Genomic DNA, 15297 nt, shown 5'->3' with positions numbered 1-15297 from the left:
TACTCAACATGTATGCACCAAATGTTATAGCATCCAAATTTTTAAATCAAACCAAATAATAAATAAGAAAGAGGTAAGAGAAGTGAATGAAATCTTAGAAAAATTAGAGTTAATAGATATATGAAGAAAAATAAATAGGGACAAAAAGGAATACACCTTTTCAGCAGCACATGGTACATTCACAAAGATTGACCATCTACTAGGGTATAAAAAACATGACAAATGCAAAAAAGCAGAAGTAATAAATGTAACCTTTTCAGATCATAATGCAATAAAAAATTATAATTATCAAGGGTACATGGAGAGCCAAATCAAGAGTTCATTGGAAATTAAATTATATGATTCTCCAAAATTGGTTGGTTAAAGAACAAATCATAGGAAAAATTAATAATTTCATTGAAGAGAATGACAATGATGAGGCATCATATCAAAATCTATGAGATGCAGCCAAAGCAGTACTCAGAGGGAAATTTATATCCCTGAGTGCATATATTAACAAATCAGGGAGGGAAGAGATTAATGAATTGGGCATGCAAATGAAAAAACTAGAAAGAAAACAAATTAAAAATCTCCAGATAAAAACTAAATTAGAAATTCTAAAAATTAAGGAGAAATTAATAAAATTGAAAATTGGTATTTTGAAAAATCAAATAAAATAGACAAAGTACTCATTAATTTAATTTAAAAAAGGAAAGAAGAAAACCAAATTAACAGTATCAAAGATGAAAAGGGAGACCTCACCTCTAAAAAAAGAAATTAAGGTAATTATTAAGAACATTTTGACCAATTATATCGAAATAAATATGGCAATCTAGGTGATATGGATGATTATTTACAAAAAATATAACTTGTCTGGATTAACAGAAGAAATAAAATACTTAAATAATTCCATATCAGAAAAAGAAATTGAAAATGCCATCAAAGAACATGCTAAGAAAAAATCCTCAGGACCAAATGGATTCACAACTGAATTGTATCAGACATTCAAAGAACAACTAACCCCAATATTATACAAACTATTTGACAAAATAAGCAAAGAAGGAGTTCTACCAAATTCCTTTTATGAAACAAATGTGGTACTGATTCCAAAGTCAGGCAGATCAAAAACAGAGAAAGAAATCCAGATCAATCTCCTTAATGAACATTGATACAAAAATCTGAAATGAAATACTAGCAGAAAGATTTTAGCAAGTGATCCCAAGAATTATTCACTATGATCAGGTGGGGCTTATGCCAGGAATGCAAGGATGGTTCAACATTAGGAAAATCATCCACATAATTGACCATATTAACAAGCAAACTGACAAAAATCACATGATTATCACAATAGATGCAGAAAAAGCCTTTGAGAAAATACAAAACTCATTCCTATTGAAAACACTAGAAAGTATATAAATAGATGGGCCTTTCCTAAAAATAATAAACAGTATACATTTAAAACCATCAGTAAGCATAATCTGCAATCGGGATAAATTAGAGACATTCACAATAAGATCAGGAATGAAACAAGGATGCCCATTATCACCTCTATTATTTAGCATTGTAGTAGAAACACTAGCAGTAGCAATTAGAGAAGAAAAAGAAATTGAAGGTATTAAAATAGGCAATGAGGAGACCAAGCTATCACTCTTTGCAAATGATATTATGGTCTACTTAAAGAATCCTAAGGAATCAATTAGCGAAAGAACATGATTCATGCAACTCTGGAAAAATGTTCTTAATTAATTAATTAAAAAATACAAACAAAAAGAAAACTGGAAAAAACCCATAATTTTGTATTAATTTAGAAGAAAATAAAAAACATTTGTCACAATTCAAGACAATATTCTATATATGTGGTATATGATTAGGGTTAGTCCTAACAGTGTAGGTGTGATCATATAACTCTCCTCCTGAAAAATCTCCAATGCTTCTCTTTTGTTTGTAGGATGAAGCACAAATTCCTCAGCCTGGCATGTAATGCTCATCTTCCAGACTTATTTCACATAACTCCTTTTCATGCAATCTACATTCCAGACAATCTGGCCTACTTACTGATAATTAAACTCAACATTCCATCTCTTGCCTTGGAACAGACTCCTTCATTTTCTTCACCTCTTCTAATCATTCACTTCCTTCAAACATCATTTCAGTTGCTGCCTCCTACAGGAAGCCTTCCCTTTCTCCACAGGTACTAGTGCTCCTTTTCTCAAAGAATCATATATTTCTATGTTATACCCGCAGTAGAATGAAAGTCTCTTAGAGACAGGGATTGTGTTCATTTTTACTAGTGCACATCAAAGAACTAATTAATTTCTTGTTTAGTTAAATTAGTCTGGAGAAAGAAGAGATTTTATGTGGTATAGGAGCTTTCTGGTAATCTTACAACTCTCTCTTTTTTTCAAGATCAAAAGGACAAAATTTAAAGCTATGGGGTAGGGGGTCCTTAACCTAGGGCCCTCAGACCAATTTCAATGGGGTCTGTGAACTTGGAAGGGAAAATATTCTTTATTCATATATAAATTAGTTTTCTTTGTAATCTAAGCATTTATTTTATGCTTTTCAAAACATTCTGAGAAGGGTTACATAGACTTCTCCAGATAGCCAAGAGGATTTGGGATAAAAAGTTGAGAATCTGTAATGTAAAGGAATTTAGATGTTTACTAATCTGTTAGCTTCATTTTATAAATGAGGGAACTGAAGCTGAGATTCTATGACTCCAAATTTGGGACTCCTTACTCTACACTGTACTCATGGTCAGACTTCTAGAAAAATCCACTTTTTATTCTTTGTATATTAACCCAAAATTATATTGCTAAAACAAAGTCTAAAGACTGAATGACATTGAAGATGCATTTGATATTGTTAAATGGATATTTTAATTCTACTAATTATTGGTGCAAAGTCTTGGCTCAAGTAACCTCTTTATTTTAACTGGTTGCAGGAGAAGTAGCAAGGATTGATAAGAAGGTTGATATTTCATGTACATGACTAGAAAACCCAGCAAAAATGCTTTGAATAAGAGCAGTAACATTGTGGACTTTAAAGGAGGGACTTCCAATTAAGCTCCCCCCTTGTGATATTTTTAAGTGATATCAGAGTATCCCAATCATGTTTATAATTAATATCCTATAACCATATTGGTGAACCTATGGAACATGTGCCAGAAGGGATTGCTCTCCTCCCCCTCTCCACCACACCTAAGGACATTTTTCACATCACCCACCCCTCTGCAAAGCAGCTCAGTGGGAGCACTTCCTTTCTTCCTCTCTCCCCTGTCTAGGGTAAGATGGTTGGGGCAATTCACATATGGCATGAGGGTTGCAGTTTGGGCACTCAGTTTCACCATCAATGTCAAATAAGCATCCATAACTCAGTATTGAGATAAATGACTTTTATAAAGTCACAATCAATTATTAATGTAAATGCTAGTTTTCAGGAAGCATCAAAATCAATATATCATGTAATAAGCCAGTCTCACTAGTAATGTAATGATTACTGAACATGTGTATGTATGATGAAGCTCAAGGGGTTCATTCTTTAGTTATGATACCTCCTAAGTGTCTTTATCATTTGCAAATAAACAAATTCATGTTTTTAAGTGATGATGACATCATTACACAAATAGAGGATGATGCTAGTGCTTCAAAAAACTTGATTATGTTATTAATATTTTAATATGTAATAATATAAATAATTACATAATATAATACTGCTTATATGTACTATTAAAAGTTATTTAATTTCATTTTCCCCTCTTTATATAAGTTCAATAACCTTCAGATTGCCTTCCATCCATATAACCTGAACTCTAGTATAAATCCACAGATGGAAGATGTATATTTGTGTGTCAAATTACCTCTTCATTCATTCTGAGGAGAGCAGTCAGGAATATGAAAATAGTCTTCCAGTGAAAACTTAAGAAGAAACTGTGGAGTTTTTTCTTTAATAAGAGATTGTGTGCTTTTTTTGTTTCATTGATGTTTTATTTGTACAATACAAACATTTACACATTACTCCCAAGTTGAGTAAAACTAATAATACAGTGATCTCATCAGAAAATGCATGCAACAGTTTACATCTGTAGCAACCCCGCTTTTCTATTTTAAAAAATAATCTACTTTCACCTCTGTCCTACTTCAGTGGAAAAAGGAAAAAGAAAAAAAAGAAAATTCCTTTTAACAAAAATTCCTAGTCAAGAAAAACAAATTCCTTTTATAGCTGTATGCAAAAATTTATGTTTAATTCTGTACCCTAAATCTGTGAGTTCTTTTTAATGGGTAGCATATTTCATTTTCTGGCCTCTAGAATTATGACTGGTCATTATGTTGATGTAGTTCTTACCAGCTTTCAAAATTATTTGTCTTCACAATATTATAGGTACCATACAAATTGTTTTGCTGGTTTTGCTTATTTCATTCTTCATAAGTTTATAAAAATCTTCAAAATGGTTCCTTTTATAATCTTGATGTTAAGATTATCCATCATTCTGGTTATACCCATGTTACTATGCATCAGTCCATATCTTACCAGATCTTGATTAAATCACTGATTTCCTCATTTTTTATAGCACAATAGTATAATGTCACATGCATATGCCACATTTTATTTAGTCATTTCTCAAGTATTTCCTAAAGTATAAATTCAAAACATATTTTCCCTCTAGAGGTTATAAAACTTTCTTAACTTGTTTTGTTTGTTTAAAGGAAAAATAGGTAATGGTTAGCACCTTGAGATAGTGTACAAGGATAGAAAGAGGGACTGGATCTGTGACTTCATTGTTATAGGGAACTCCCCAGGTAAAGAAACTCCCTCTGCCAATGGAGAATAGTACCTGCTCTGCAACTTAAAGGCTTAGAGAGCTGCTTAGAGCATTGAGAGATGAAATGACTTGCCTACTGCTAGTCACAAGTGTAGTATGTGCCAGAGGTGAACCTGAAAACAAATCTACCCGAATTTGAGACCACTTCTCTATCTACCATGCTGTGTTCTTTAAAACATGATGAAATAGAACTTCTGATCTTACTTTCCAGGTTTTGGACAAGATTGCAAAAAAATAAATTCAAGTTAATTAATAATGGAATCCAGTGTTAATCTACTTATCTCAGAGGGATGTAATAATAATAAATATAATTATAGTAATTACAGGAAACACATTATTGCAATTTGCCTTTAAAGATTTTAAAGTGTTTTACATGTTTTATCTCATTTGATCTCAAGAGCCAACTAATAATCCATAATTGCTAGTGATTTAAATTTAAATTCACCAAAATGGTTAAGTACACTGGTCCTTGTGAAATGAACTTATTTTTTAGTGATAAAGAACTTTCTTTATATTCCAAATCTCATGTATAACTGACCCTAGCTTGATGGACCAAAAAAGATTAAATGGTCCTTGTAAAGTAGAATTGTAAGGTCTGATATAGTAATCTTTTTTTGGGGAGGGGGTAATGGGACTATGGTTTTTTGAATAGGAAACATGATTATTTAAATACCTGTTAACTGTGGTCTCAGTTCTATCCCTAACTAAGTGACCTTGAACAAGTCAACTACATTCTCTTGAATTTAATCTCATTTATCAAATGAGAGGGTTGAACTACATCAGGAATTCTTAACCTGGAGTCCACAGACCCTTAAATAATCTATGGATAGATTTCTGAGGGTATGTGAACCTCAATGGGAAAAAAAACTAGCAACCTTACATGATTATTTCAATATGATTGCTTTACCTTCTAGTCCTATGCATTAAGAAGAGTTCCATGGGCTTCATGGAAATTTGGACAAAACAGTCCAAGACACAAAAGGTAACCAAACCTGAGGTGATCTTGTGGCCCCTCTCTACTCTCACATTCAATATAACTTGAATGTCCTAAGTTCTAATATAAACATTTCTTCAAATGTGTTTTTGTGTTCTTTTTCTGGCCAAGATGATATCCAAGCCAAGATGCTTATACAAGCACTTGGACACAAATCCATGATTTATAGATCTTTAAGAGGAAAAAACCCACAAAGGAATAAACAATAAGTAATGCTCATGTAGTCAGGGACCAGTGAGTTTCTCATGTGTCATGAAGAAGCCATTCGTGAAAACTCAGATAAAAAATTGAGTAAACATAGAGCCAAAAAAAGAAATATTTCTTCACTCCATATGAAATCAAACTATGCTGTGGAAAAATTTGAAATCAAGGTTGGTATTTTTTTAAACAGATAATAAGATCTATGTTTATAGGCTTAACCAAAGATGAAATAATTCTTCTCTTAAATTCAGTATACTATTGACAAATTTTGCCTTGACTGAATTTTCCTCATTTCTTCCCCTAACTTTTTCTTTTTGGCACTGGATTAGCTTAACTAAAATGTGTTCAAATCAAGTGCATTTTTCCTTCCTGCCACTGCTTGTAGAGACTTGAAAAACTTCCCACTGAAGTCTAAGGATGGACTCACATCTCAGACTCAGTCTGGGATTTTTTTTAATAGTCTGTATCCTTTCCCCAAACATTTCTGCTCATGTATTTTTCCTGCTTTTTGAAATATATTACTAAAATTGCCATGAGGCAACAGCAGAATTTAATATTTAATTTCACAAACTAGTGAGAGTAGAGACCTAGCTTTTTTGTCTAGTTAGATCTGTGATTTAATTTGTATGTAGGGAGTTCCTCTACCAGTGCAGATTTATGCAATTTATGGTTTTGGAGAACTGCATGGAGGTAGAGGGTGGGGTGGGGAGCTGAGAGGTTAAGTGACCTTCCTGAAAGTTACACAGCTAGGATGTGCCAAAGAAAGGACTAAACAAAGTTCCATATGATTCTAGATTCCAAGGTTGCCTCTTTATTCACTGCCATGTTTTTCATTAGAGAGAGAGAGAGAGAGACCAATATTGATTCATTAAATAGTTCTTTGCCTATATAATATTCCAACCCATTATACATGACTTTTGGGTTTCATGTCACAAAAAAAAAAAGACCATAGACTAACCTAAAGATATGATGAAAAGTACAATTTGAGGTTTTCATTTAACATAATGATGCTGAATGTGAATGGAAACTTCTGGGACTGGTGAAGAAAAGAAGGGATAATAAAATTCTTAATACTTATTCAATGTATCATGCTAGAAATCTTTAAGAGACATGAAGTTGAAGTTCCTGCTTTAATGAACTTAAAAACCTTAATAGAAAAGTAACATACCAGCAATCAAAAAGTTAAACAGTAGTAAAAGACAACATATGATTGAATGCTAAGTGATTTACATGGGCCATAAGTTTGGGAAGATTTTAGTAAAGGGAAGGATCATTTGTAGCCTGGGGTATGCTTTTGTGAAGATAAAACTAGACCTTGAAGGATGGGTCTTAAGATATGCCTGTGAAAGGGGAAATGCATTCAAGGGCACAGAGGTGAGAATGAGCAAAGCAAAATTCCCAGGTATAATGAAGAGATGAGTCAGTCTATTCTGGAGAGTTTGTTTGGGGAATATCTCTGAGTTAAGATTAGAAAAAAAGAGAGTGGTCCTAGATAAAATGTCAAGCTAAAGAAGGAGTATAAGCATTTATTAAGCTCCAACTCTGTGCCAGGCACTTTACTAATTTAATCTTATTTGATTCTCACAACAATCTTGTGAGATAGGTGTTTTTATTATCCTTATTTTTACAGGTGAGGAAACAGAGGCAGACAGAGATTTAGGAATTTGCTCAAGGTCACCTAGCTAGCAAGTGTCTGAAGACAGATTTAAACTGAACTCTGGATTCAGGGACTTTATCCTCTGAGCCACCTAGGTTTTTGAACCACAAGATGGCAAACCCAGACTAGAACTAATCTTACAACGGTATGCAGGATAGGCTGGAATGGGAGAAAAAACTAGATTCAGGGAGAAGATAGGAAGTGACATGCAATCATCTAAACTGTAAGTGTGTAAAAAAAAAAAAGAAGTGAAAGATGTAGGGTTATAATATTTATTGAAGAAACAGAAGCATGGAAAGATTCAGAGGACATTTCCAGTAGAATTCAGTAACAGGTTCAAAAAGAGAGCCTCACATTTTCTAATTCCTATTTATGTAAGCTGGATAAAAATAAACTCTGAAATAACTGACAGATTATTGTCATTTACTTAGAATAAATAGATTTATCTTTATAGAAGCAAAAAATAAACGGTAAATATGTGAGGAGAGGGGGATTGGAGCAGGTGGAAAGCAAAGGAAAGAATTAACAATAATTCTAGGGGACTGTGTTTGGCTGACTGATTTGCTGATCAAATTCCTCCTGAATGAGTACAAACAAGGCGAAGCGCTTATTTTTGGTGGAATCACACATACAAACTCCTCCATCCCCTAAATCCACGCGATGGACATCTTTTACAGGAAGAGACCTTCTTCGTCCGAAATTTACCTCATTCCCCTTGATGGACAGTGGAGGTCACCTTTAATTGCTCCAAGCTTGTTAAGCCCGACCCCACCTTCCACTCCAGAAATAAAGCAGACAGCTCAAAAGACTTAGACATTCTAAGGGGCCCTCTTGCTGACCCCGCCCACTACTTATTTTCCTCCTCCCTCCAGATCCCTGCTCTATGCAAACCACCCCTTTTCAGCTCCCCGAGCGGCGGAATTCCGGACTTTTCCAAATCCTTTGCGGTGGCACCAGCCCTTCGTTCCTAATCCAGAGAAAGACCTGGTAATGTTGGCAGAATCAGCTGGGGGTCACCCTCCCCAAGGAGAAAAGCAGATTGTTTTCCCCTTAGCCAGGTCCAGGTGGGCGAGAAAAGAGGGAGGAGCACAACCTCCTTCCATCTCGACCATAACAGTGTCCAGAGCTGTGTCCTGGGCCACTCCTCCCTCCCCCCTGCCCAGGATCTGCCAAAGCGACTGTCCCCAAAACTATTACGACATTTTGGGAAGTTTAGGCCCTTGTCTCCTCCCACAGGGCACATAAAAACAAGGCACTTGTCGGGTCCACCTCACTCGTCGGACAGGACCTGCTGCATTGTCCCACACGTAGTCCGAAGAAGGCACACCTGAGTCTGACGGTCCGTCGCACCAGCTCTTGTTATCATCACCCGAGATCGACCCTCTCTACCTGACCCCAAAAGGACTATCCAGGTCAGCAAGGAGGTCACTCGCTGGCACCTCCGTCTTTTCAAGTCAGCTAGCCCAGACAAGAAGTCCCAATTCTTTCATTCATGCTCAGTCAGAAAGAAAAAACGTGGACACGTTCTCCCAGAATGGACAGCTACTTCTGGAAGATCTTTTTGGTGCTGCTCATCATTGGTAAGTCCACCCTTCTTCTGCCTTGCCTCTGGTCCTTTTTTCTTTTGGATGGATAAATCAGGTTCTAGGATTCTAGATGTAGGTTTGGAAGAGAAGACAGAGATGATGCATTCCAGTGGTTTTCTGGACCCCTTTGCACTCCTAAAAATTACTGAAGACCCCACAAAGAATTTTTGTTTATGGTGAGCTATATCTATCGTTAGTTACTGCCTTGCCAATCAAAATGCTTTAGGATTTTTTTAAAAATTTGAAACTCAAGGCCCCTCGGAGTTATTGGACTTCACTTTGAAAAACTGCTAGTCCAGCCCCATTATTTTAAAGAGCGAGAAACTGAATCGCAAGGAATTGGAAGGACTTGTCAAAAGTTGACCAAGTGGTAAGTGGCAGAATCCGTTTTTGAACCCAGGCACCCTAGATCCAGTAATCTTTCACCTTCTATTGCCTGCATTCGAAGGACAGGAAGTTTCAGGAAAGAAACTAGGACCAAGAGGGAGAATAAGAACTTTGCTTTCTCTCTTAATACCTGTGAAAAGCCATTACCCAGTTAAACGTGCCGGGAGCAATTTCCACTTTGTCTGGTTACCAAAGAGGATGACAGTAAAATATTCGATGGCATTCTCAGGCAGGAGAGAGAGAGAAAAGGGAAGTGTGTAGGTTCCTTTCCGCACCCCCACGCTTTTTTCTCTTGAGGATTAACTCAAGCTGCCTCCTGACCATTCTCCCAGTCTCAATGAAGTGTTCCCTGTTTCCTGACCTGTGTGGTCGCTGAATGTGTGGCATAGAGTAGGGTTTTTCTTCAAAAGATTTATGGGTTTATCTTCAATTATAGGAGAGTGTGTGTGTGTGTGTGTGTGTGTGTGTGTGTGTGTGTGTGTGTGTGTGTGTAATAATAGTGTAATAAGCGCCTTCCTCCTAGAGCTTCTCTAAAGAAAAAAATCACCTTGGTTCCGGTTCAGCTTTAGTAAAGAGCTGAAGTGTTTTCTTAGTCCTGATGAAAAGGACAATGATTGTTCTCGCTTTTCTCTGAGGTTCAAATGGAATTCCGCTGATGTTCCCGAGCCCACATACACAATTAAATCATCTTTTGGCTACCTTAGCTTCAGAAGTAGGTAGACCAGTTGAAAAACATGCTATGTATACAATTTACATTACAAGGGCAGGGACTGAGTCCAGATGCTTAAGGAGGGAACTAGGTTTGGGAGAATTCTTCTGGAGAGAGAGAGAGAGAGAGAGAGAGAGAGAGAGAGAGAGAGAGAGAGAGAGTAGAGAGAGAGAGAGAGAGAGAGAGAGAGAGAGAGAGAGAGAGAGGGAGAGAGGAGAGAGCGAGAGAGAGAGAGAGAGAGAGAGAGAGAGGAGAGAGAGAGAGAGAGAGAGAGAGGAAGAGAGAGAGAGAGAGAGGAGAGAGAGAGAGAGAGAGAGAGAGAGAGAGAGAGAGAGAGAGAGAGAGAGAGAGAGAGAGAGAGAGAGAGAGAGAGAAGAGAGAGAAGAGAAGAAGAGAAAGAAAGAAGAAAGAAAGAAGAAAGATAAAGACAAGAAAGAAAAAAAGAAAGGAAAGAAAGAAAGAAGGAAGGAAGGAAGGAAGGTGTGCCATACCTGAAGTCAGGAAGATAGCTTCAGGAGATCAAATCCAGCCTTAGATACTAGCTGTGTGACCCTGAGCAAGTCTCTTAACCTTGATTGCCTCCGTTTCCTTATCTGTAAAATGAACTGAAGAAGGAAATGGCAAATCACTCCAGTAACTTTGCCAAGAAATTCTCAAATTTGGGTTGCAAAGAACAGGAAAAGGAACAAAGAACAATAACAACATATTACAACCACTTGTAGGAAAATATAGGAAAATTATCAGTTGTCAAGTTGGTTTTTATTTTTTTAATAGACTCAGGAAATTAGCCTAGAGGTCAACAATTGCTTGACACCACCTTTCTACCTCATGTAATATCATCTTACAATGCATATGGCTGTTCAGCAACCAAAACATTAATATTCTAATTTGAAACTATAAGGACCTATGAATAAACTGGTGTGTTTTTGTTATGAAAGTGCTTAACCACTTTATTACACTACCTAATTAATTATAGTTGACCTGTTTCATCAGGTACCCAAGCCTGTTTCCAAATAAGCCACTTCGGTTTCTGTTTTCCCAGTTTGTTTAGATATTTCCATACCTCTTGGAAAGGTTTGGTTTGCAGCTTAATTCTTTTTATTATATTCACTTGCAAGTAATCTGGTCTCTAAATTCATTGATGATGGCACTTAAGAACACAAGACTATCCCTAATCATTTTGAATGCAGCCAATTATATAGAAAGAAAGACTGGGGGGGAGGGCATCAGTGGATTGAGAGTCAGGCCTAGAGACAGGAGGTCCTAGGTTCAAATCTGGCCTCAGACACTTCCCAGCTGTGTGACCCTGGGCAAGTCACTTGACCCCCATTGCCTAGCCCTTACCACTCTTCTGCCTTGGAGCCAATACACAGTATTGTCTCCAAGACTGAAGGTAAGGGTTTAAAAAAAAGAAAGAAAAAAGAAAGAAAGAGGAATCATAGAATATGAGAGTTAGAATGGTCTTTAGAGATAGATTCCCAGTGTGTCAGTAACTAAGGAAATATTTTCTCCTCGCTTGTCAGGAGTAGATTACATTTCTTTGACTTTTGTTATATGCTAGAACTAGTTTCTGTATATGATTGAAAACTTCCTTTGAAAAGGAAAAAAGTGGCTTTTTTTCCTAGGCATATCAACTTTTTCCTCTTGCTTATGAAAACTTCTTTAAAATATTATTCTTGAAAAATGCACAGAATATTTTGTCAATATAACTGCAACATAAATCAACACTTCTAGGTTTAAATTAGCATCTTTTCATTTGTTATTGCTTTGTTATTTTAGTTGCTTTTATAAGATGTATGTGTGTGTGTGTATGTGTGCATATAGGTTCCATAAACTTTGATTTCCCCATTTTACAAATTGGAACATTAATTCGCAAGGAAAGTCGGATGATTTGCTTAAAGTAGCAAAGTGCATGAATGGAAAGAGCAAACTTCAGTTTCATTTCCTTGAGCAGCAGGTAAAAGGATAAACAATGATTTTGAATAACTCAAAGGTTATAAATTGCTTCCCTAATTGGTCAAATCAGCTAGCTGTGTTTGATTGAGGAAATCCTGCTTTGGTGATTGTCCCAAACATATGAGGGAAAATATTTCTCAATAATTCCATAAGAAAGTTTACCTAGATTTGCAGCCTTAAAATTCCATTCTTATTGGTGCCATAAAGATAACGAACATAGCCGAAAGTAAAAGAGCTTTGTCATTAGCTATTTTAAGAATCTGATCAAATTCCAGCTTCGATGACAATAAAGTCTTGTTCTTAAACTAGAGAGTTTTCAATAGTTGTTGTCTTCAAGTTTCAGCATGGCTAGAGCAGGGAATTTCAATTCAAAAGACTGACAAATGAACATTTGGAAGGTTCAGTACTCAGTAACTTCCCACAAAAATTCTCCAAAGAATTATTTTGTGCTTCTAAGATGCACCCACCCAGTAACCCTCAGTTTACCCTGGAATTATGTTCAGAGTCAGAGGGTGTGGCTGCAATGAGAAGCATTCCCAACAGACCTACCTGATCCTTTGGCTGGCTCGAATATATCAAATTAACATAGGAAGGCAGTTCTGCTCCAGAATCCACTTATGGAAAGGAGGGCCATTGTAAAATAGTGCTCTCCTGATTCAAGATGACCTGGAGCCTGGATTTCACACAAAATCAAGCAACAAGAACCTTGTGGGGTTTTTTTTTTCCCCTTTACAGACTATGTTGTAATATCTTGCTGAAATGGATATATCAAGGGAAAACTATTTTTCCAAGGAAACATAATAATAACACTAGCTAGTATGCATCCAATGCTTTAAAGTTTGCAAAGTTTTTCAAATATGTTGTTTCACAATCCTATGAAGTAAGTGCTAGTATGATTTCCATTTTTTGTAGACAAGGAAACTGAAGCCTATAGTAGTTAAGTGACTTGTCCAGGATCCCATTAGGATTTGAACTCAGATCTTCCTGACTCTAGGTCTAGCACTTGATTTGCTATGCCACCTGTCTCAAAAAAAAAAAATAACTTGAGCTCTTTTTAATCCTATTTTGAAGTGTATTTTTATATCCTGCTTAATGGTAATTTGTGGATATGCAAATGTCTAGTCAGAAATCTTATTTAAAGGAATCCTATATAAAGAAATTTCTGAACCCATCAATCCCAATACATTCAAATTTATTGATTTATATAGAATTTATTTATAATCTGATTGATGCAAATCGAACTCAATCAGGGTATTCTAGTGGAAGGCAAAGGAAATTCTATCCTAAAATGTGATCCCAGAGGAACTCAGGGAGGGGCAACATGACAACTAAAAGACTTGTCTGAGAAATGTAAATTATTTTCTAAATGAAAGAATGCAACAGACTGGATAGTGCCTAATGTAAGCATATGTGTGCATGTATATACATATGCATATGAAATACATACTATAGAATCTCAGATGTCCGATTTGTGTCTCACAATATGTATGTGTGTATATAAAATATAGGTACCATCATTCTTGATGGACCTTTCATAAGATTCCATGTTTGGATAATGATTCCTTTAATTTAAGCACCTTGTAAAAAGTTAAAATGTTTTCAGATCATTCTCAGGTCAGCTTATTCCTGACAGATCCCAGTGACATCTCTTCTGAATTTGGCATATATTATAATTATCTGTTTATGTAATCTACCACCACCTCATTTACCCCATGATGGCAGGGATTCTTTCTAATCTGAACTTTGCATAAAGCACACACTTTGTCTCTTTCTTCCTCCATGCAGAGTGAAATGCTTATTCTGCATTCGGTATTTCAAAATGTTTCCTTAATTAAGTTACTATATTAAAGCAAGAACAACTTCAGGTATCTCTTTACTTAGGAGGAATCAAACAATTTGAATACTGATGAACCACTGAAGTGGTCATAGTGGCATTACGTGGGACATTCCTGAGGAAAATTGTTTTGTCCAGAGAAAGCAATTTCCCCTAAAGTTGATTAATTAGGAGGCAATTTCTTAAAATCTCTATGTCAGATCTCAACTCTGACCTACATGTATAAACTTTCATAATGCTACCACTGACACGGGTGAATTTTTCTGACATGAAATAAAAACTTTATCAAAGTAGGGAAAATATCCTGGATGCCAAAAAATTATGATGAACATTTTCTAAATCCCATTAGTATATTAGTATTTAGAATGTTTAAATATTTATTTATTTATTATAAATATATTTATTTTATTATATATTATATGTTATATATATTATAAATATTAAATATTTAAATAAAAATATTTAAAAATATTTTACTTCAGTCAGTTCCTCTTTGGAAAGATCTTTCCTGAGAAGCAAATAAGACTCCATTTTTAAGTGAAACTTGTATTTTATTCAGAGTTTGAATTCTGATATCTCAGGTTCATTCTAATTTCTCACCAGCTGCCTCCTTCCCTCCTTCCAGATTCTACAGTATGCCTTCAAATTTTAATATGAACATGAAGACAAATGAATTTTTATTGTATATGTCCCTAATGACTGTAACCAAACTAAAAGAAAATTAGTTAGGAAAAGGAAAGGCTTTTGGTATTTGAGTTGTAGGAATCAGCATTTTTTTCTTGTGAAACTATTCAAAATCATACAACTTAATTAGTCATAAACAATATATCTTCAAAGAAGGCAGAGAATAGATATAGACTTGAGGATATAATTCCAGGGGAAAGCCAGTTTGAATTTATAATAATAAGTTGCATATAGCTGACATATTTTAATGGCTGACCCTTTCAGAAGTCAGGGAATGACATACTAAATCTTTTAGACTTAAGTTGATTCACGCATTGACTCATGAGTTTTCTTAAGGAAACTGAGGCCCATGGACATTAAGAAAAGAGAAGGAAATGTGCAGTGATCCTTTCCAGTTATATCCTTGATTGTGGATTATTCAATATTGTTTTCCAGTGGTTTATTTCTCCCTCCCTCACCCCACCCCCAAGATTTTTGCAGTAGTTGCT

General features: G+C 35.6%; 1 protein-coding gene across 2 annotated transcripts in view; it reads left to right on the top strand.

Moving 5' to 3' along the window:
* The first annotated feature begins 8559 nt into the window (after nucleotides 1-8559).
* EREG (epiregulin) overlaps nucleotides 8560-15297 on the top strand; it is a 33441-nt gene continuing 26703 nt past the window's right edge. For both annotated transcript variants that reach the window (XM_007495676.3, XM_001375305.5), the window contains exon 1: nucleotides 8560-9233. In XM_007495676.3, the coding sequence (XP_007495738.2) occupies nucleotides 9146-9233 (88 nt within the window). In that variant the 5' untranslated portion in view covers nucleotides 8560-9145. The remainder of the gene's footprint in view (nucleotides 9234-15297) is intronic.

Source organism: Monodelphis domestica, chromosome 6 (genome assembly GCF_027887165.1).
Source record: "Monodelphis domestica isolate mMonDom1 chromosome 6, mMonDom1.pri, whole genome shotgun sequence".
Classification (NCBI taxonomy): Eukaryota; Metazoa; Chordata; class Mammalia; order Didelphimorphia; family Didelphidae; genus Monodelphis; species Monodelphis domestica.
The sequence above is the reverse complement of the archived record's forward strand: the minus strand, read 5'-3'. Positions and strand labels throughout refer to the sequence as shown.